At 41.2% G+C, this 23,692-nt stretch overlaps 2 protein-coding genes across 2 annotated transcripts in view; one reads left to right on the forward strand and one right to left on the reverse strand.

The window, feature by feature from the left end:
- The window catches only part of il11ra (interleukin 11 receptor subunit alpha), a 49,073-nt gene extending 36,427 nt beyond the window's left edge, over window positions 1–12,646 (reverse strand). The window contains exon 1 of the mRNA XM_083983592.1: window positions 12,502–12,646. The gene's annotated coding sequence lies outside the window, so the exon portion shown is untranslated. The remainder of the gene's footprint in view (window positions 1–12,501) is intronic.
- Window positions 12,647–19,297: 6,651 nt separating this feature from the next.
- LOC310995115 (cystatin) lies at window positions 19,298–23,327 on the forward strand (the record flags this gene model as incomplete). Its single annotated transcript, XM_083984044.1, has 4 exons — window positions 19,298–19,413; window positions 22,568–22,719; window positions 22,831–22,932; window positions 23,232–23,327. Exons 1-4 carry the CDS (start codon window positions 19,326–19,328, stop codon window positions 23,325–23,327), a joined length of 438 nt encoding a protein of 145 aa, XP_083840170.1. The 5' UTR covers window positions 19,298–19,325.
- Window positions 23,328–23,692: the final 365 nt, after the last annotated feature.

Below are 23,692 nucleotides of genomic sequence, written 5' to 3' on the forward strand. Positions count from 1 at the left end.
CTCCTCTGGCGGCAAAGTTTTACATGCCATGTCTTTCAGAGTGAATCAGGCAAAAAGATCACACAGAGAGGCCAAACAGCCCCTATATGCTGTCAGCCAGGCTCAGGCAAAACACACACATACACACAGTGTATAGTGAAGGATCTACAGTGGGACTATTCAGCCAAGGCAGACAGTGAGGCAAACAGATCTTATACATGTCAGACTACAGCGAGCAGTCCACACTCATAAAGCTCATCTGCACTGTTCACTATAGCGAGTCCGTCCAGATGAGACCAGACGGCAGAGCAAACAGATTCCATGTGAACTCCAACAGCAGGCTATAAGTGCGTTAGAGTTTAATCGACAGAAGCGGGAAAGAAAAAAGAAGAAATCATCAACATCCTCATTACAGTCTGGAATTATGTGCTGGACGCAGGATGCAGCGCAAACTCTAACGACGTTTCTTTGAGAATAAACAAGACAAATAAAGAGAAAGCCCTCATCAGACTGTTTGGCTCTGCTGCACAGACCTGGCTCGCAGACAGACAGCCCACTGCCCGGCCGCTCTGCTTTCAGATAGCAGAGGCAGATAGGAGGCCTGATTTACAGAGCGCCGCCATGATTTTGTTTCAAAGTTTGTTGATTTTTGAGACACGCTGTGGTCGTGTGTACGTGTCTCATGCGTGTGTGTGTGTCCCTTGAGTGGTCCAGGATAGGGATGAAAAAAAAAAGAAAAAGCCTGTTTGAGATCAAAGGCAGTAGTTCAGGGAGGGGACGAGTTAAAATCTGTCAGACTCAAAAAAGATCTGTGCGATCTCACTCCTTTAACTCCATGTCTACTAAATGATGTGTTATTGGTTTGAAAGAATATACACTGCATGTTTATAATGTTACAAGTAGGCCTGAAGAATTTATCGGTATATTATGAAAATTAGTGAAATATCCAAACTGCCAGAGCTGCAGATTTTGTGATGATGATAAAATGTGTCATAACAGACCATAAATGAAGCATCATCGGTGAGAAGTGTTTATCTGGCCAAACAAAAATAAAGTCATCATCATTTTTGTTATGAAATGATTTAAGGGCTGACCGATTCATCTTATTTTCATCTTGATTGCAATATCAACATGCATGAAAACCACATCGCAAAGGTTGCCTGAAATGTGATGAATACGTTTTATTCACAGGCACCATACCTTTACACTCATTTTACACTCATACCCCTTATACCTGAAACCTGATTCACGCCCCTAGACATAATGTAACGCAACAACAACAACCGGGTCTCTCAGGTCCCGCGCCTGAAACACGTCCACGCGGCATTGATCGGTATATTTCTCTGATATGACTTCTTGTGTTTAGTAAACCTATAATATTTGTAGTTTAGTTTACAGGACAAAAGCTTTTCCCTCTTCTTTGTTTTTGGTGTATTTGTGTGGCAGCGTTACAGTGCCACTACAGGCCTGGCGTAGTACTACAGCCTATTGAGACTTTTTCAGAAAGACACAGGAACTGTATGGTTAATATATTTGCTTATTTTATCGCAAGTCATATCGTCATCACAATATTAAGCAGTGTCATCGCACATCAGACATTTTGCTGAATTTATTTTTTAGACAATTTAGATAATTTTAATAAATAAACACAGTTTTGTTCAAAAAAGAGTTATTCTCATTCTTTGGTGGCCAGGCCAGTGAAATTACAAAAGGGGCCAGTAAAATTCGAATCTGGCCAGTAAGAAAACAAATGTCATGTTGGACACTGATGGGTACTTGTTGCTTCCTTTGACAAGTTAGGCTAATATAAACAAATGTACCTGCACAATGATAGAATCAGGCCTATTGTTGTGGATGTTACAGAAATGAAGTCCAGATGCAGGCGTGACACACGCGGTCCAGGTAAGACTCACTTTCTCCCCCGCTGTTCGCCTGCTCCGGTGTTATCTAACACTTTAGCCAAATGTTGACTCACGAAAACATGCCTCCTTTTAAAAACAATTTCACTAAACTGAGTCCATATGGCCATTAAATAAATATGCTCATCTAATACAAGATACATAGGCTATTATTTTCTAATGTGACACTGGATCCACAGTTTTTGCCTGGTGCGTAGTGTTTTCTCCGCTTTCAATTTCCACTGCCAAATTCATTGTTGTAGTTTTTGGTGGCAGCAGTGCTACCACTGCTCCGAGTTTGTACATGGGTAATTGATTGGTCCGTTTTAATTTAGATTTAACATGTAGCAGCTGGATCTCTGCGGGAACAATGCACTGACCTAAAACTGCAGTTTGTTTCCAACCCCAAAAAGGTTTGATTCTCCAACCACTGAAGGATGCCAGGCAGTCCGTTAACTAGTGAGGAGCTGGTTGGTTTGCCCTGCTCTGTCTCTGAAGATGAACAAGAACAGATGTACGCTGCATATTTTCATGCAGCTTTATCTCCTGACTGGCATCTACAAACAACCATGTGTTTAACACCACGCGTTTGGCATGAAAAACAAAGCAGAGGCCAAGGATCGTTTCTCGTATCCATTTATCTATTCTAGATCGAAAGGGCAGGTTTTTTTTTATTGCCAAACATTTCGTTTTAGCGCTGAGCGGTGTTTTTGTAATGCACTGATGTCAACGCTGCCTGCTTGACTCAGTGCAACCAACCTTAACGCCAGCCATAAAACTGTCTTCAAAAGAACGTTCGGTTTGGCACCAAAAACTCCGGCAGGCTGCGTGAAGTCGCTGGACAACGCCATATTTAGCCAAACGTTTATCTGAGGTAAATATGATAAAGTGAGTTCAGAGCTCAGACGTGATTCAGACCAATTGTAATCAGCCAACATTTTCAAGCAATCCGTCAGCCTCTCATTGAGCAACTTAGAAGAACAAATTATTTATTTATTTAGCTTTTAGTGATACCTGCATACTCCAATCTGTGCAATAGGCAAGGCAAGGCAAGGCAAGGCAATTTTATTTGTATAGCCCGTTTTTACAAACAGTTTGCATCGTAGCAACATCCTCTGGCAATACACTCTGCCTTGCAACAAACAATACTTTGTATATAATATGTATATTTGATTCTACAAAACTGTGCTGCATGTCTGTCTCTCTTTCTGTCTTTTGTCTTTATATTTGCATATTTTTCTACCTTTTTTTCCACCTATGCTATTGTAACAACCAAATTTCCCATGTGTGGCATCAATAAACAGTCTTAAAATACCCAGGCTGGCAGGCCAGAGGACAAGGTGTGTTCCCATTCTTCCCTGCGGCACAACCACATCAGAAGTGAATCTGATGCTCAATAAATAACGTCAGTGAATAAATCAATATTACGCAACTTCTCATACCCCATGACATGTGAATGTGCCTTGATGCCACCTTTCTGGTCAAGGCTGGTTCAATTCATCAAGCTAATAAGTGTGGCAAGGAGTAAAAAAACAACACCATGTCAGTCAACACAAACTTTTAGCTTCACTGTGAAGATGTAGAGACACTCATTTGTTTCTGTCACCTGTCTGCCAAATCTGATATCATCACCATGCTCGATAACACACATTTAGCCTCCTTTAAGACTGCTAACGCTCCATGAAGACAACAAACTCGGCAAGAAGCAAGGGGGGGGAGGGGAAGGCAAAGGGGTGTAGATAGATTGAGAGAAAATGGATGAAGGAATTTCTGAGAAAAAATAGGAATAGAGAGCGAGGGGTTAAGAGTGAGTGAGGGAGAAACAGAACTGAAAGGAGAGAAGAAGCGAGAAGATGTGTGTTAAAGGCTGGAGCAGGTTCATACTTATCTGACACAGACATTCCAGCAGAGTAATGTCACCTCTGCCACACACAAACACACAAACACACAAACACGCACACACACGTTGCAACCCCAGAGACATTTTGCTACATCATAAGTGACATAATTTAAACAGACAAGTCTATAAATGATAGATGATCAGCCCGGTAAAAATAGAAGCCTTGTTGCAACAGAGACACACAAACACAACCCTGTCAGTCCCACTGAGACACACTCCTTCTACCCAACTGCCTCACACACAAATCTGTCTTTACGCTGCGTCTCTCACTTTTCAGTACTCAGATGATGTGAGTACCCAAAGCGGTGAGTGGTGACATTTTCAAACAAAGGTTGGCCTCTAAAAACCAAGACCACCCACCGTTATATTTTAGCCACTTCGCTCCAGCTCTTGTCCAGAGTTGGAGCCGGTTCTCCTGTTAAAAGAGTTAACAGGAGAGCCAGACATCACCACTGCTCTTCTCTTAGACTCTGCCTTTTCAGTGTCTGAGCTCCGTCACCACTGTTGGATCTATCAGAGCTTGTTTTCATCATTTCACTTCAGCCTTTCTTACAGTTGATGGAAAACAAGCTGAACACGTTAGAAAATTCCCCAAACTGGTGGATGTATTACAGCAATCAGGAAGAATTTATTTGACAACCCCACAAAGACAAGGAGCTGTACAAAATTGCACATTTCCAAACTCTGTCATCCATCTCTACTTACTGTGATGACAGCTGTTGCTTAACTGTGTTTAATGTTATGTTTTAAAGTGCAAAATCTCTGATAAAATACTCTGCTTTGACATTAATTTGATGCTTCTAGTTTAGTTTTTCACAACAAGGTACTTAAAAGATTATGAGCTTGACATCCCGTCTTTACCCCTACTTTCAGAATCGATGAATATGCAAATAAAAATCACTTCAAACCTCTTGGACACAAGATGTCTCCTTCACTGGGAGGTCTGTGAGCTTCAGATCATGACTGGCTGCACAAGCAGTTGTGTTGCCACAAAAACCAGCTGTAAAATCCAGGTGTAAGACGGAGATTTAGGGTGAGCAGTCAGCACAGGTCGGGAAAACAAAGTCCACACAGTCAATCTCAAACATCCATGACAGGTAACAACAGCAAGACACATCTCTGGGGTGAAGGGCGACTTTAAATGTTCCACACACTGCAAAACTATGTTGAAAATGTACACAAGTCAGAGCAGAGCGGCCGTTAACGCTGACAAAGTGACAACTAATGAACAAACTGTAACATTCATGAATCAGGTCATGTGGAGAAGGAATCGTTTTAATTGATTACCATTTTGTCGCAAACAAAAAAGAAAAGGGAAAATTTCCATCACAACTTTCCAAACTCTAAGTTAATGTTTTCAACCGAGTTGTTGTTGAGCAATTTAGAACAAAACAAAACAAAACAATCAAAATGTCATTTAAAATGTGCCTTTTAATTCTACGCGGACTAAATCTATTGTGTGAGTTCTGTTACAAGCCATTAAAAGCTTTTGTCTACAAAGGATACAAGTATCACCACAATTTCCATCCCATGCAAATCTGCATTGGTCTGCATATTCAAAACTGATTCTTCCCCATGGGCCGAGTGGTAACAAAGGCTTTTGTAAGATTCATTTAATCATGCAAAATAACTACACCAATAGGAGTTGAAGGGTGTTCAGTTGACCATACACAAAGCTGAAATTATCATTAAGCAGAACATCTCCTTTTAGTCATTTTGTTGTGGATGTGTAGCAATAGCTGACTTCAGAACCTGCGACCTTAGGGCCAGAAGGTCCCACCCCCAAACAATCGGTTTATTGGTATTTTCAAATTGAACAAATAAACATTACAGAAAGATTGTCAAGGGGGTACAGATAAGGCAACAATGCAAATGGCTGACAGGATACAAACAGCGCAAGATAAAAAAAAATTTAAAAAGCAAGAGAGGACAAAAACTACAACTAGAGCAAAACCCAAGACAAATAAAGACAATAAATAGCCCTTTGACATAGCATTGTAAAGATATGTGAATAATATCAGTGTAATATAAGGTTAACATAAAAATAAAAAATAAATGCTAGTAGGTCCCTTTCCTCACATTAGACTCCTATCTCCTCTACAGCTCTCACAGAAGAGTGAACCACGCTCTGTGAGGTTAAACTGTGCTGTAGCCTCTCTGGCTCGCTGCCATCACTGCAGGAGTCTAAACCTGGCACGGTCCGCCTACGAGCAACAAGCTCTTGGCGCTAATCAGCACAGATATGGACGTCACAAAATCATCCAGGAGGAATATATTACTCCAAAGAAAGGGCGATTTGTTTTAACAGCACATGTGTGGACACTGGACGCAAAGCGCAGTTCCAGCTCAAGTCGTAAACTTCCTTGGCTCGCTAACTTGTAATGGAGACAGGCACAGAAAACCGCCGCATAAAAACCACTTCCATGAAACAAAGGGCAAAAATAAGAGCTCCATCTCCATGGTCTCTCCCTGTACAGCGCCTCGCTGCGTCTGAAAATAAACCCCACTGAGATGTCACACTGACTCTGCATTAATCAATCTCCTCAGATTCTGTAGAACAAGATGGTGGGATCAACGCTCCAAGCTGAAGAACTGCTCTAATTTCTTGTCAGACATCAGGTTCACAATGAAAAAACATTTTTCGGGGGAACGGCAGTGACGGTAAAGCATGAACACCTGCGGGTTGGGAGTTGACAGCACAGCCAAAACGCTGGTGCATTTTTTTTCTCTTTTTTTTGCCTCAGTAGCTTGTAAATCAATCCACAGTATTCTTCACGCTGGTTTGGCAAGTAACCGCTCGCGATCTGGAGGTTGGAGTTTTATACCGGGGCAATCAATAGAGTGTTTTTCTCCAGCACAAACTAATACTCTGCAAACTCCAACAACTCCCCAGCTAGCTGTATTTTCACAGTCAACACTGACTGCACTGGACAGAGCAGATACAGTACCAGCCGCTTTCACTGGCAAGATTGCAGCTATGTCAGCAAGTGTGTTAAACAAACGGTCATTAATTTCTGCGATATTGGTTCTGTCAGTCAGAGTCGAACGTGCCGACCTCACACATGCGTGTGCACACACAACCTCTGAAAGGGCAAAAGTGAATTTGTGTCCAACAGATAAAAATGCATTAGCTTCCTGCAGTGGAGGCCTGAAGAGGTCCAAAGTATCATAAAGCACATTTGCATAGGAAGGAAGCAGAGTCTTTTCACATTTATCTTTCCTGGAACTTTCTGCATTTTCAGCAGAGTCGAGCTTCACTGTTATTCATCCCAACGAGTGATAAGAGCACGCAGTGGAGCTGTCAACACAAACCAGAACTCTGCTGTTGGCCACAGTGGACGTTAATGAGCAAGAGAGTGTTTCACTCCTTCTTTCCTTGAACAATCAAGACATTGTTATCTTTTTTTTTCTCTTGAAGAAGAAAAATTATTATGTATTTTTCAGAATACCTTTAACATTTTATTTTTCCCCCTGCACAGAACCAGGCGTTCTTCCAGCCACAGTGAGGCCTCTCTACCTTTAGCTTGACAGAATGAGATGGACGGGACACTTTTACCGTAACTCTCTCTTGTCTATTGTCTGGTTGAGTACTGTCATCTTTGCAACATTTTCCACACATTTGGGATTGTGAAAAAAAAGTAACGTCTGTTTTTTGTTATTTTTCCTTCTATACCACAAGAGCCAAACATATGCAACAGCCCAGCATCAATTATGTGCACTATCTCTCCCTAAACTACCATTATACTGTATCTGATGTCTTTTATCTTGTAAACTGATCCCAACCTACACAGGCTGTGTGAATCCACAGAGATAAGTGAGTTGTGCTAGAAATAACATAATGGGTTGATTAGAATGTACTACTACTACTACTATTACTACTAATACTACTACGTATGAGGATTAACTAAACACATGACGGCTGCTAGTGAAGGCAATAAACTTAAAGACAACAATGAGCTCATCCAACAGAAACCGATCCAGTAATGGCGCTGCTGTAGTTTGACACTTTGCACTCCAGTGCCTTCTTTCCTTACAGCTGCTGTGACGCCACATCGAGTTAAATACACACACACACACACACACACACACACATACACATGTAAATAGAGGTAACCATAAATACTCAATTACCCACGATAACGCAGTCTCCTCCTTGGCTAATCAGTAACAAGTCGGCCTTCCTGTGGCCTTAAATTGTGAGGGTAACGACAATAATTATGCAGCCAATGAGTCGGAAAATTACTGCTGTGAGAGTGATATAATGGAGAGTTGCTGCTCTAATAAATCATAATCATATATCCATACTGAACTATTTTCTGCTGCTGCTACACTGAAGCACTCCCGCTAAAAGTAAGTTGACTTTATCTTATATTATGTTGAATTTCTATGTTCTATAATATAGTAATACATTATAATCTTATATGATAAGAGAATAAATACAGACATCATCTTGAGAGAGAGGAAGAGAGAAAGAAAATGAGCCTGCTGGCGAAAAACACATTTTTCAATCAAAAACAGATGCAGCAAACTTCAAGATGTTTGGCATTGTGTCCCATGTATCAAAGAGCGAGTAGAGTTACATCGCAGGCCTGCCATTATATATTCAACCATTATTCACCAGTCGCACAGGCGGAGCCAGCAGTGACAGCGGCTACAGCTGCATGCATGAGGAGCAGCACACCACAATGTCTCACTGGGGGAAAAAGAATCTGTGCAGGAAACATTGGCCAACATCATACTTTCACTATCAAGACACTATTACTGTCCTAAATGATCAGCTGACCTAGAGAAGCCACAGCACTAAGCCACAAGGTCAGGTCAAGTAACTGGGTGCTCGACCTTGCGGCTTGGAGCTGTGGGAACTTCGAAAGTAAAAACGATAATGAAGCAATTTTGGGATTAGATAACTTAGCTACAACTCGACAACTAGTCACAAAATAACCCGCAACGTGTGAGTGAATAATTGTTACACACACACACAGCTCTCTGTGAGTATGAGTGGGGATGAACAGCAGCAGCAGCAGCACAGAGGAGGAGCAATCCCCCAATCTAGGCCCCTCAGAGTTGGTTTAATATCAAGAGCTGGCTCCCTCTGTCTCTCTCCTTCTCTTGCGCACACACATACACACACACGCCCCCACACACACCAAGAACAGTATGGCCTCAGACCTGGCAAGCACCACTCAAGTTCTTGGAGCAGCTTTCTCTCTAATTTAAAGTTGATTGCCGTGGGCCCCCATAGTGAAATATGAGTGTGGAGAAGGGACTATGGAGGCTTGGACTCGGTTTAGCTCTGTGTGTGCGCGCAAAAGTATCGGCTCATCCAAAGCCTGCGCCTATGCATGTATATACGCACGCATGAGCCTGTGTCAAGGCCCTAACCGGAGCCTCTGCATACTTGTGTGTGGAAGTGTGTGTGTGTGCATGTGTGGTTTTTGGCCAGGGCCGACGCAGTGATTTGGGCTGCCAGTGAGAGCTGTCTGCAGGGAATCGGGTGAAGCAAAAGGCAAAGCTGAATAACAGTACCTTTCTCAAACTAGAACGAGGTGTTAGGAGGTAGCTGAAACTGTAGCCGAGCTATAAGACAGAAAACGAAGCACGGTAAAGTAATGAGTTTTGGGCTCGTGATTGGAAGATATTTATGAAACAATGAGTCAACTGTTTGAATCTGAGTCTCTGATTGATTTTTCCTCACTGAGAGTGTCATGTGATTGATTGTGTCAATGTGTACAAGACTAAAGAGTTAACGGTACTCCTCCCACTCTTTACCGTAACTAGAAGTTCTCCTTGTTCCAGCAAAAAACATATTTACTTAACAGTTGGCTCACGGGGGTTAACTTTTTTTTTTAAAGAGCATCCATCTTGGCCCCCTATACAGATTCCAATGATTTCAACTTCATTTTAACCAAAACTGCATTGGGCATTTTATCTAAAGGATCAAAGACAAAGTCTGTAAGTGTCCGCTACGCTTTGAAGCTACAAATTCAGGTGTTTGCCTGTTCCCAGAAATCTGAGCACCCTGGATTTCGCTTTCTCTTTTGGATAGAGAGAGAACATTTGTTCCCTCTGTGCAATTGGAAATGGGTTTTTTTATAAAGGTTTTTTGGGTAACGTGTTTGTAAAGCAAAAATACACTCTAGTTTTCCTTTTAGGGAGAGAGAGAGAGACTTCAATCCATGGCTAGGCCACCTTCCCAGAGGTAAACAGCAAGGTGGCTGATTTTTTTTTTAGTTTTTCTTTCTCTGTGTACTTTTAGTTTCACAGTGGTAAAGTGGTCAAACGAGAGGAAGAGCTGTGACAGCTTTCTTTAATTTAATATGAATTTGACAGAACTGAGAAAATAGCTAAGTAATATTTTCCTGATCAGGCCACCCAGCCTCTGAAGGGAGATCCATTCACAGTAAACACTGTTGCATTCCCTGGAGATACGGCAGGGAGGTGCCAGGTGTTCAGCTTCTCTCTAGAGTTATTACAGCAACTCTACCAAGGACGAAACAACAATTAGCCACTCTTCTCTGTACAGCTTTATCTGATGAGGTTCAATTAGCTGAGCGGATTTTACAGCAAAGAAATAAACAGCCATCGGGTTGGGAATAAAAATCAGACATTGTTAACATTGCGAGACCGGCCTGGAACAGTTGTGTCGCATTAAAGTGCAGCAGGAAAACAGACTCTGAACGAACTACAGCCTTTAAGTGTGAATTCTCGCTATTAAAATTCCCGAGCGACCGACAGTTTCTAAAGTGGTTGAAACAGCCATTTGTAATTGGGTCAATCGCAATCAAACAGCCAAATGTGATGGGGACAGCTTCAACCGAAAAGACGGACAAACTCTGAGAAACCAGTGACTGATTATGTGTTCTAATGAGCAAACCACTAATATCCTAATACAGAGAGATTATCATCTCTAATAAAATCCTCAGTTCCTTAGGCATCCAGGCATTGAGAGTGAAAAAATACGAGCCACAGTTCCCTGACAAAAACCTTCAATGTATGACGCTCTTACATTCTATCTTAATATATAAATGACTCCAGCAGGGTACTTGAAACACCCACATGTATACTTGGGATTTTACTACCTTTGTATAGCTTCCATGCGTATCATTCTTTAAAGTCTAAGTTAAATCAAAACATATAATCATCTATAGAAGAGGGACCCGCCCCCACACATCATGAGGCCTGATTCAAAGCAGACTTTCCATTTTCTGCCAAATAAAATGACAGAAAAACTACAAAACACCAAAACACAGACTCTGTCCATTACATATCTGATTATATAATATTTGGCTATGTCTCTGTGTCTTCCTGGACGATGGCCTCGTCTGCAAGTGCAGTCAGAGTCAACAGAAAACTGGATTTCAGCTCCATGTACATGTAAGAACAAACTGGGCTAATAAAGCTGATTCTGGTTCTGCCTTGTCGCTCCATCATCTCTTTGAAGAATCAGGCCGGGCCTGTTTGATGAACACCAGCAACACATTGACGTCACATCACACAGGATTTCTGGGTAAGGCTCAAATTCTGCCACAGGGATGCAATGTGCAATGTGGAAGCTCGTGATGCAAGAGCAGCCACTTTAAAAAAAAAAGCTCCAACCTGGAGTTTCCTATTGACTGGGAGCTAGATGCCTGATGTTAGTTGTGTGAACTTTGACCCACATTTCCTTTTAAACACCTAAATGGCCAAGAAAAACAAACAGACTTGGCAGATTTGGAGCAATGGCTCGCAGCTTCATCCCTCTGCCTCCTTGTGCCACCTTCCTTCCCACTCCTGCTCCTGCGACGCCACCAGGCTTCGTCTTTCTGTTTGCATTCCTGTTGAGCTCTATTTAAAGGCTCGATCACTCAACTGGCTGAAGGAATGCACATCTGTGGGACCCCGTCCCACTGTCTCTGTCTGGGTATGTGTGTAGCCTACAGTATTTGTTTCTACTTGCAGCACATTAACCTTTGCTCTTGTCCCGGAACTACAATTGAACATATAAATATACAAAGAAAAAAGAAGAATGAGCAGGATGAAGAGTAATATTGTTTATCCCATCAACAAGTGCTTCTGGGTGACTCATGATTTTAGAGCTTCATTTATACACTGCCAGAGTTTCTGAGTGTATTTTCTACTTCATTATTACTGCTATGAAAACACTAAAACGGCTGTACACAGCTCACAAACCACAGCTACCACAACAACAACACTCAGGCTATTACTATCATATTAGGCTACAAAAATGTTTCTTGGCTAAAACAATAATGATAAATCCAATATTCCAAATTTCCTCAATGATAAGAGGTATTTGGCTCGCTTCTTCCTTTTGAATAACTTTCGACACAAATAAAGGTTAAAATTAAACTTAAACTTAATTGAATACCAAAAACACAGCTGCAGCAACATGTTTAATCAACAGTGAAGAAAACAGCCCATTTTCACTTTATCTCAGAATTATCATACGTAAAATTGCACTGAATGATTCATGAGGCTCTGTTGTAACCACATTAATACTTAAAAGACGTGTGTTTAGGGTGATACACAGGCTAAAGTGGGACCAACGCGTTATGCTAGCAACGTGACATCCCCACTGTGAGTAAATTTCCCTCGGTTCCCTCCTCTCTGTCCCGTGTAGTGAGACGGATAAAGTTTTCGCCCCCCACACGCACACACACACGCAGCTTCCTCGCCGCTAATTCCCTCCCTCCCTCCCTTTAAAACACTTTCAAACACCAAACTCACCTTGGAAAATGTCCCCGAGTCAAACAGGCATTATTATGTTGTCGCCTTCCATGGCTGGGATTTGGTCGAGCTGTTCCACGGCTCCCCGGAGAGACTGGAGACGGACTAGCGGGGCAGGGGAGCAACAAAGTCGGACCAGGAGGAGAAGCTGGGGGGAGAGGAGGAGGCCAGACAAGTCGGCCGCCGTCTCGTTGGAGGAGCCGGCTGTCAGTCATCGGATTGAGTGGGCGGGTCCTAACTGTAAAGGGATTACGGAGGCCGAGCTATCAGCGCAGTACCCATGTCTGAGGTCTGAGGAATGTGGCATGGAAAAACAGATACGGGATTAGGAAAGGATAGTATTGATGTGTGCATTACTTTTTTTTTCTCTTTTTTTTTGTTTTGTAGATTTTAAAACTGCAAGCTATAGGCTATGTAATAGACAAACCTATTCTTATTTATTTTCTGTTTTATTTTTTTGTTCTGTTTTGTTTTAATTATTTTTTAATTAATGTAGCCTAGTATTGAAGTTTTTTTCATGGCAAAGTTAATGTAAAATACCCAATTTCTAAATAACACAGTGATTAAACTTTTACTTCACTATAATTTATCAATTTTCTGTATAATTGAATTAATGATTTAGAGATTATGTATGAATGTAATCCTGTTTAATTTGGATTAAGGTCACCAAAAACCACTCTTACTCTGACTTTTTGTTTTCCTCATGAAGTTTTACTTCAGAGAAATGAGAGAAAAGAAAGTTTAAAAAATGTGCCAAGATAAATACACAGAGATCTAACTTTATTAAATTCGATTTATCATTACAATTCACTGATGGCTGAAGAAAAACATTCATGTTATCCTCCTAGGGGTAACAACAAGAAGGACATTTTGAGTCGAACTGCTGTCTTCCACTAGTAATTGTTTACATATGTGCTAAAATGGAACGAGAGTAGCTGTAGTCCACAAATGCTTTTTTCCTCAACCAGCTCATTACAATCAAACAAATCACAAGCTGTTGTCAAACAGCTCATCGTTTCATGACCACAAGTAGCACCACACAGGAAAAGGAGCAGTTACACATATATCATGAAACAATCTGGCTAATTTTTCAGAGTAAATCTCTTCAAAACTGTGCACATGGGTGGAGGCGAAACAGCCTTTTGTAGTTTTTCAATTATCCTGTTAATTGTTAATCTGTGTTCAAGAGAAATGACCCTGATTTATATATAACTTGCCTGTTATGTGATGAGAGCATAAGCACATTAAACCATTAATAGCCCCAGAGCTCTATCTGTTAGCAGCAGACAATACACCGGATGACATGTACTGTAACATCTCATCATTGAATGCAGTGACCTTTTGTCCTCCCACCTGAATGTAAATGGAGATGGGGAAAATATCAGTGTAACATGATACTGGTTCAACAAAACAATTTCAAATTACTGCAGGGTAGAATCTAAATATCTGTACAGCTTTACAGTTTCATCAGAAACTGGTTTAAGAATTCCATAGGAAAAAATGGTATAGCAAGGATGTCATATCAGATTACATCCAACTGTGCCGGTGTAGCTTAACTCTAACTGTTGGCTCTATCCTGTATCATTTTCATTAGTCATAAGTTCAGTATTGTTAACCTACTACTTATTTTTTTAAATTCTATGTAGCCTATCAGAGATAATGTAGTCAAAGGTCAATGTGAAAACACATGAAAAAAAATATGACTCTAAAATATTTTATATAATTTTTTCCCCCCTACTCATTAGTTACCTCGAAAACCACTTACAATAGTGCACAAAAGTACAAGCACACGCTCTATTTTAAGTTGTTTATTCGTGAAGCAACTTTGACCTTTGACCCAAATCTCCTTCCGAGCAAAAAACACCCGCTCGCGTCCCCTCCAGCTGAGTTTTATGATTAACAGACTGGACACAAACAATTTGAATGAAAAGTTCATGTCCAGTCCACTCATCATGCAAACAGTGACACCAGTTATTCTATTGAAAAGGGGGGATTTCCAGTTTCCAAAGTCCAGCCACCCCCTTACAGACACTGACCTGTCAGTTGCAGCTTGGCAGACTTACAGTTTGTCTCATTAGGAGCAGGAGAGCAGTGAACGTCCATCAGGCCTGAAATGAAAGAACAAAGACTGATGGAGTCCTGCTGTCTGGTTCATCAGCTGTTATCTGTTCATTTATTTATCCTGTACATTTTCTTAAGGTGTGTAAGTATTTGCCAGCGCTATCTGCCATATGTCATGTCATTTTATGTAATTTTGCAATGAAAATTGTGATTGCTCCTAAATTCTCAATCCTCATTAGTATTGTAAATTACCTGGGTTTGTGTCTGACAGCTGTCTGTAGCCTTTGTCTTGGCTTGTTCACTCTTGAGGAAGAGATTTTTAATCCCAATGTGGCTTTACACCTGGTTAAATAAAGGTTGTGGACAAAATGAAGGCATAGTTTGTGGTGTGGCTGAATTCAGCCTACATCTGCTCCTTGTTTACTGACCGCTTGTCCATCTGTGTGGTACTTTTCTTTCAGTCTGTCCTTTGGTCAGTTGCTGCTGACTGTATCTGCCTGTCCATCTGTTTCGCCAAAGCATGAGCCGATGTACCTGTCAGTCTGTTCCCATCTGCCTATCCCTGTGTTTCATCTGTCTTTATCTGTCCTTCTGTGTCAGGGCTGGCAGGTATTTTTGTATATCATTTAGCTATCTCTGTTTGTATTGCCGTTTCTTACCTTTACCCCACTTGTCTCCCACCTCTCTTATCATAGATATTCTAATTTTTGTGCACCATCATTCTGATTCATTTATCGTTTTTTAGTAGCATTAACAATTTGCGATGGTGAAATAGTATTACAGTGGTTAGAACTGTCACCTCATAGTAATAAAGTTATTGGTTTGATCCCTTGGCCTTTTTGGGTGGAGTTTGTTTATTCTCCTCCTACACATTAGATTAATAGATGACTCTGGTGACCTGTCCAGGTTGTAGGAATGGCTCCAGTTCCCCGCCTGTGCCCCTTCACAGATAAGCATTATAGCTAAGGGACAGATTACAATAGACATTGCTTTACAAATGTAGGTTTAAAATACTGCAAATAATCCCTGATTGGCAAATTTGTAAATAGACTAACCTTGCATAAAGGTAATTCAGTATGCAATCAGGAGTCAGTCTGTTAAAGAATACTAGCGTGGCAGAGGGAGAGTAAACTTATGACCCTTATGGGACATTTTGCTCCAATTACCATTCTACTGTGCCCTAATGATTGAAGCTGATTGTATGCCAGCTCCCCCCCTCATTAAAAATGGTTGTTAAAGTGTTCTTGTCTAAGAAAAAGCTGTTTTCAGTTTTGCTTTCTCAGCCACCTGTCGCAGCATGTGACATGCTTTTGCTTCCCTCTGCTGGACGTTCTGGTTCCTTACGCACTGTTGACGGCTGTATAGGGTTTATACATAAGATGTAGCGGTGTACACATGGACTCCTAACATTACCACTCACCCTGTGGGAAAAGGCAGCCCGCCCGGTGAGTCATGGCGTCTGACTCCCACGCCATCATCTGTGTGACCTGCTACCATGTGGTTAAAGGTAGCCTGCAGGGCAATCAGATCACGCACAAACAAACTCAGAAACAGCTTTCTCAGAAACAGCCCTCCCCCCTACACACACTAAACCTCCACATTTACCACACATACAGGGACCTTCTCAGCAGACACATGCACACTGCACTCTAATTTGCACCTATAATTGTATCTAATTACTATAATATACATATAATGTTATTATTGTGTATAGCAACTAAACACATGATGTTATTGCTCACATGAAAAGAGACAACAGTTGCATTGTATATGCAAATGAAAATTAAGTTCTCTCTCTTTCTCTCATGAACAGTAGAGCTGTGTCAAACACCATAGGGAACCTGGGGGGAATCCATTTGACTAAAGTCAGGAGATCACTGAAGTCACTCTTTAAATATTATATTCTTCTTACATTTTCACAATGTAAAACGACAAAAACACATCAACCAACCTTCCCACATCAACATCAAGCCCAGTCCACAGCTGTTCCACATAACATCAAAGGTTGAGGGGGAAAACACACAGGCACACACTTCAGTGGGGATTTGGCCAATGTGCTTTATGCTTTAGCTGTTTGAGTTTGAGGTGTGTTGTTACATCCTCCAGACACTGTTTATATTGGTACGCTATCGCTGCCATATGAGGAGAATTAGTCATCAAACAAGCGGCGTAGAGACGGAAACCAGTGCAGCTTGTTTACACTGTCAAAGCCACTGGGAATAACCCTCTGGAGAGCATTAATGTCAGGACCTAAAACTGTGCCAATTGGTGTTAGAAACTTATAGAGATAAATTAAACAACTGGAAAATGTCCACCTGCTGGTGGTCCATCCATTGACTAATACTGCTCATTCATGCAGGGTTGCTGGAGCCAATTCCAGCTGACATAGGGTGAGGGTGGGTACACCCTGGACAGGTAGTCTGTATGGAAACAAACAATACTCACACAGTCACATTCAGACTTCTGGGAAACCACTTCACCTAATGTGCATGTGGCTGGACATTGAACCCAGAACCATCTCCTGCGATCGAGGTGACACCACCTGCCTCCCACCTGCTGATGGTGCTAGAGACAAAACTCCAAAACCATGGGATTCATCCTCTGGGTAGGCATATTTGGCAATCCATCCATCCAGTATTTTGTTTTTTCCAGATATTCCAGCCTGGACAAAACTTGTTGGACTGACTGACTGAGTGATGTTGCCATTAATGAGAAAAAAAAAAAATCCTGTGACCCTCATGGATAAGGTGTTCGTATCAGTAATTTAAACCTCATCAATAACCCATACAAAAAAAAACAAGGTTGTTCAAGCTATGTGCAATTTGCACTAATCTGTCTAGACAATAAGTCAAATATACAGAAAATTATCATTGCACAGCTCTGCTGCTTCAAATTAAAATATATTTATTAATAGATAAGTAAGAAAGGGGTAGGGTCATATACTTCTACCTGCTCCTTTTTCGGACATTGCTCTATTGTTTGTATTTTTTTTGTTTGAAATTTTATTTTTTATGCTCGAAATAAATAAATAAATTCATTCATTCATTAATGGAGATTTGGCGTCTTTTAAGATAAGATAAGATAAGAATGACTTTATTAATCCCCAAAGTAAAGTTAATTTGTTTGCAGAAGAATTAAAAGCCTGATGGCTGAAGGTACAATGGATCTTCTATATCTCTCCATCCTGCAGCAAAGGGAGAGGAGCCGTCCAGCACCGCCATGTTTTTGGTCCATCAAGGTGTTCCTTATGAAGTCGATTATCCCAGTTGCTCAGAATGGCCTCTACCATCTTCAGTACACATCTCTCCATCACATCCCCAGTGAATCCATCAGGGAAACATGACTGAAGTCCCCTGATGTTATGTGCCACAGGATGTTTAGTCTGTATCCTAGCAACGACTTCATGGAGAACTTCACATTGAACTTCAGCAGCAGCCAATCACCACTTCGAAGCCTCCACCTTTGCACCACACACAACCACGAAAACGGCTCATTGTTTTGATTTAGCTATAGCCTACTGTCTGTTTCCCTGTTGTTTCACTGTTGGCATCAAGCAGGAGGAGATACATGTTTTCATCAAAAGGCTGAAAGACATTAGCATCTCAAAGCCATCCAAACAGCCAAACAGAGTTTCAAGGAGAGTGAGTATTTGGATCACTGGCTAGAAAGAAACACACCTCTAAAAGAAAGCTTATTTTGCACCATGGCTGCTGACGATAACATGCCAGTGCTGTTGTCTGTGTCAGCTTGTTGTGGACTTCCTCTTCCTCCTGGTCAGTCAGCTAACATCCTTACAACAGCAGAAACCCAGCACATTAATCCACTCACTCGTGTTTGGGCCTTTATTCACAACTATCTGAGTACTGTCAACCCTTAATCACATGATGACACAGTGTTCTGAACAGGATAGGGTGTTGATGTTCGATGTTATAGAACAAGCGTCTAATGTGGTTCTGCTGTGAGCTATGGTTTGCGCTGTGACTCAGTGTCTGCCAGCAGATGCTGTACTTGCTGAGTTTGAGTCAGAGCGGCGCAGAATGAAGTACCTTGTTCTCTTGTGAAGAAAAACAAAAAATACAAAAAAAAAAACAACCAAACGTATGTGCACACATCAACACAGATAAATCACATTAGCAGGCAACACACCCACTTGACACACATGAATGCAAACACATAAAGAGCACAGAAACACGAGTACACTGCACACACACACACACACACAAAAGCACATACCCGCCAGCTATCCACAGCAACCCCCCCCCCCCCCCCCCCCCCCCCTACCTATACTCTGCCCTCTCTGTTATACGCACTCTCTGTCACACAAACACACACACACCAAAGCCGCTGATGGTTGTTAAATCCCTACATGGCGTCATTGCCAGTCAGTGAGTGGGTGTGGTCTTCACTGACTAGTTAGACATACCAGAGGTTAAATCCTGTTCACTACCGACACCCGGCCCCTCCCTCCCTCACTCACTCACTCTCTCCTCCTCACTGTTATTGCTCTGTTTCTCTCACTGTTGCTCCAGCGTTCACCAGCTCAAGTCCTATTTTCTCAACAGAGGCAAAGGTAAATATTAATTGTCCTTATATCATTTTCTCTAAATCTCATTTGAGCAATTTCAGGTTATTTTTCCCGTATTTTAATTTCCCTTTTTCTCAGCTGCTGTCTTCTTTTATTTCTCTACAGATCTAAAAAGCACCACTTTGCTCTGACCACTGTGGGACTACAAGTAGTTTGGCAGATCAGTTTGTCAGTGAAGATGTCTCTCCCGGTGTCGGCGCTGATATGCCTGTCACTTGTCCAGCTGTGTGTGGGGGATCAGGTTGTGGAGGAAGTCATCACAACAAGTAAGTGGTTATGTTATGTGGACAATGAATGCGATATGAGTGTCATGTGGGGCCTGTTGTTACAGACGGGGAAGTTAGATAAAAGTATACGGTTAGAGAGAGAACAGGCCTGTCTCCTCTGTCTGTCTGTGAAGGGACGGATGTTGTGGCCTGATAACAAGAAGTGGTAACAAAATCCTTTGGAGGTCTTGACTGTGGACTGGACAGTCAAAAGGATATAATTACAACCCCATAACAATGTATTTACAATTTATATTGATTCACATGGGTCTTTTGTGTCCTTAATTAGATAAAATGCAACACGAACAGGAATATTTGTCTTTCTACTTGCCTATATTGTTCTCAAATTCTACTGGTATGACTCTATTTGTGATTATTTTAACTCTGTTGTCGGGACAACATTATACTAAATCATTTAAATTGTCTGTAGAGGTGTCATTGGTGCCTTAATAGATTTTTATATGGATAAAAGAAATCTGAATGTAATTTAATGTGAGCGGAGTCAAGTCCAGGATAGTTTCCCTCAGCAAAATCAGCTTTAATTCTCATCTGCTAATATTTTATTGTAATGGTTTTGAGTGTCAGGATCACATGTTTCGCATAGAGGTAGTAAATACCTCTTCAGAAGAGCTTTGTGCTATGCAAGCATCTTTTTAAAAACCTGAAAAAAAACAGGTCTTACAAGATGAGAAAATATGAGCACAACAAAGCTACTGCGTGAAAACATTAAAGTACAGCAGCACAGGCATCTGTGTCAGAATCATGACTAATCCAGAACCCAGCCAAACAAAACATTTGCAACTCTGACATTTTCACCTCCTGCTTTCAGAACAATTCAATCAAATTAGTAACATGTGATGTTACTATTTACAAGAGAAGCACTAAAAGATTGAACTGAATTCAATTTAAATTTGGTTAAAAAAGACTACAAACTATAAGCATAGAACTGAAAAAAAAATCCTTAACAATTGAAGATAATGAGAAAAAGAGCTTGCAATACCCATTACTCATTGATTACTAACAGTTTCAAGTGCAACAATGAAGTGATTCAATTCAAAAATGGGTATTTGCACGTCTTTCTGACAGGGTGTGCCTGTATGACAGAATGGCAGAGTGAGTTGTGTGTTTGTGTACTCAGCCTGCAGAAGGGGAATCTGTGCTCAAGTCTGTCTGGGTACAGTGAGTCAGAACGTTTGGCTCAGCCAGCAGTCACAGAAAGTTGACAGAGGCTGAGCAGAGTTTGGTTTGGAGCTGTTTAGGGGAAGAAACCTAATCCATCACTTACACTCCGAACCTGTTTCCCATATTTGTCAAACATCAGCGGCCTCTGTTCGTGAACGGCTTCACTGTTTAGTTCAGACCTGGGCATACCTGTATAATATAAATGTTTAGTAGAGAAGCAAATTGAAGGTTTGATTCCAAGTAAACTTTTTTTTTGATTACATATACAACACAAAAATGGTTCCACAAACGCAGAGGCAACATCAAGTGGAAATTCTGTGCTGCAGCAATCAGGAGGTTAATCAGTGGTCTCTGTGATGGCAGTAGTGTGAGCCAGATGAAGCAATTTTCTGGAGAGTATTTACTGTTCCTCAGCGATGGACAGTTACAAATATTAACAGGTTAACTTGGATTGACATCCTATAATATGGATACTATCCCCTGGAGAAGACATATATAAACCCACACATGTGCATGCAACACTCCCAAACAATGGATTGCTGGTCAGACAGTCTGTCTCTGAGCCTGAAGTGTCCTATGTATATGACCTGACCCCAGATTCTCAGTCCATGATATCATTACAATGGCAACAGCGGTTGACTTTATCAGTGTTTTCACAGCTATTCTAGAAACCAACCCTAAGCTGTTCTTTTTCGGGCCTATTGACAATATTGAACACACCCAGCTCTTATGTAGCGCTGGACCACAGTGAATCATATTTTGAGCTCAACAGGGAGGAAACAGAACGCGCTGTGACAGCTGGAGAGAAGCACAAGCAGGATTTTCAACTTTTACAGGTTTCAAGGTTGAGATGTCCTGGAGCGACACAGAACTGGATAGTGACAGTGTTAGTGAGCAGGCAGGGCAGTGCTCACAATGACAATGTCACAATATGAGCGTTTAGCAGGTATAATGCTCACTTAATTAAATTTAACGCTCACTAACGTTGACCAATTGGTGATAAACTCCGAGTACAGCCGAAGTTGATGAGGCGTTTTGTCGTGAAAAGCACCGCAAGGAATTAAATATCTGACCAGATGGTGTCACAGGATTAAAAAGTGAAGGAGTCAGTAAATTTAATAGCAAGCTGTTCCATGGTTTAGCAATTTAACTCAAAACCAAATATCAACCTTAATGTGGCACGAGGAGAACAGTCAAAGGTTTGACACAGTTTGCAGGGTTCATCCTCAGAGAACCATGAATAGGGTATCAATCCATCTGGTGGTGAATATTGAGATATTTCATTGTATGAGTGAACATTTTGATCTGCTAAATGTTGCTTAATGAAAGGTCAGTGGTTTCTAAATGTCAGCAGGCTTCATCCTCTTGGGACCATGATTATCTGTGTAGAGTTGTGTTGCAATCTGTTCGATTGGCATTGAGATGTTTCTGCCTGGCCCAGACTGATGCATGGACTGGCCTAGAGCTGCTCCACTGCTGTGGCTAAAAACAACAGTTTGACTAGCTTGGCCACCCACGTTAACAAGAGCCGGAGCTATTATCTCTAAACTTTGCTCTTATTTCTCCGTGAAAATCTGTTTTATACCCTGATGATGGAGGCTTGGGTTTGGCAGTGTAGACCTGGCTGAGTCCAGGGTTTGGTGGTCTCTCAGTTTCCAAGTCTTTGATTGATGTTCTGAACTGAAACAGCAGATTTTCAGCATGAAGGAGCATGAGTACTCCAAAGGGAGCTCACTAAATCAAAACACTGCCTGCTTGTGTATATGTGTGTGTTTATGCTTGAGCAACTTGCGTCAGTGTATGAGTATAATGCTTTAGATTGAAGCTCATTCATTATGTGCGTGAATGTGTGTATTTAAGTGCTGTGCCATGATCTAGATATACAGTAAACAATTAGTAAATAGCTCTGCCAGATTTTCAGTAATTCACCTTGTGCTTGTTGCCGTGTGTGTATTTCTTAATTTCTTCACAGAAAAAGTGCCTCTCTTGGGGGGCTGGTTTGAGAGGAGCCCAGAGTCAGAGGAGGTGCAGCAGGCAGCTCAACACGCCGTGAAGATGTTTAACACGCACTCCAAAAACAAGCGGATGTTCAAACTGGTCTCCATCACCACTGCACAGTCTCAGGTTAGAAATAAAGGATCTCACCCTCCATACAATACGCCATCTTCACCTCAATATGAAATGTATATAATGACATCCAATCACTTATGTTCTCTTGTCTGGCCGTGTCATCAGGTGACCAGCATGATAAACTTTAAGATCGATGCAGTCCTGGGAAAAACCAAATGTCTCAAGTCTGAGAACCATGACCTGCACACCTGCAATCTTGAGAAAAAGGTAGATTTTGCTTTCCTTTGTGTCATATATCAAAATGAATTAGAGAATGCATTTCCTGAAGGAAATACGGGTGAATGCTGAAAGCTGGAAGCTGAATAGGCTGAATAAATTGTTGAAACAATGCTGAACTAAGTGAAGAAATTGCTGAATCAATCTTGAAAAGATGAACAATATCTGAAGAGTAAAAGTAAAAGAGGAAGTCTGTATGAAATGGTTGGAAATTACTTAAATTGTTGGAGATTATAATGACTATCATGTAATAATAGTGCATCATATTTCTGTTGTTTCCCCCTCCACAGCAACTGAAGTGTCACTTCCAGGTGACACTCAACCCTCACAACAACCAACATGAGCTGCGGAGTCATAAGTGCAAGAAAATTGTGGAGAAGATTTAACTGAACATTTCAACACAGTTTTAACTCTAAAGCTTGAGGCTATGATGATGTTTTTTTTTAAAGGGAAATGTTTTCCAGCTCAGATGAAGTGGTGGACGTGTGGGTTGGTAGCAGATCACCACAACAGTGGTCTCATAAAGATTTGTTTGGAAAAAGTGACCAGGGGCAGATGTTGACTTCTGTTACCATGGGGTGGGGATTATTTGTAGTTTGGGGCTTGTAGTTGTGTTGTATCTTATTCCTTATTCATTTACTTTATTTTCTATTGTTTTATTTACTGTCTTTGCACTTCATATCATTACCATGAAAACAACTATTTCTTTTTCATTTGACAGATTTCAGGAAAAAACGAAACAACATTACAA

Source organism: Trachurus trachurus (assembly GCF_905171665.1).
Source record: "Trachurus trachurus genome assembly, chromosome: 12".
NCBI lineage: Eukaryota > Metazoa > Chordata > Actinopteri > Carangiformes > Carangidae > Trachurus > Trachurus trachurus.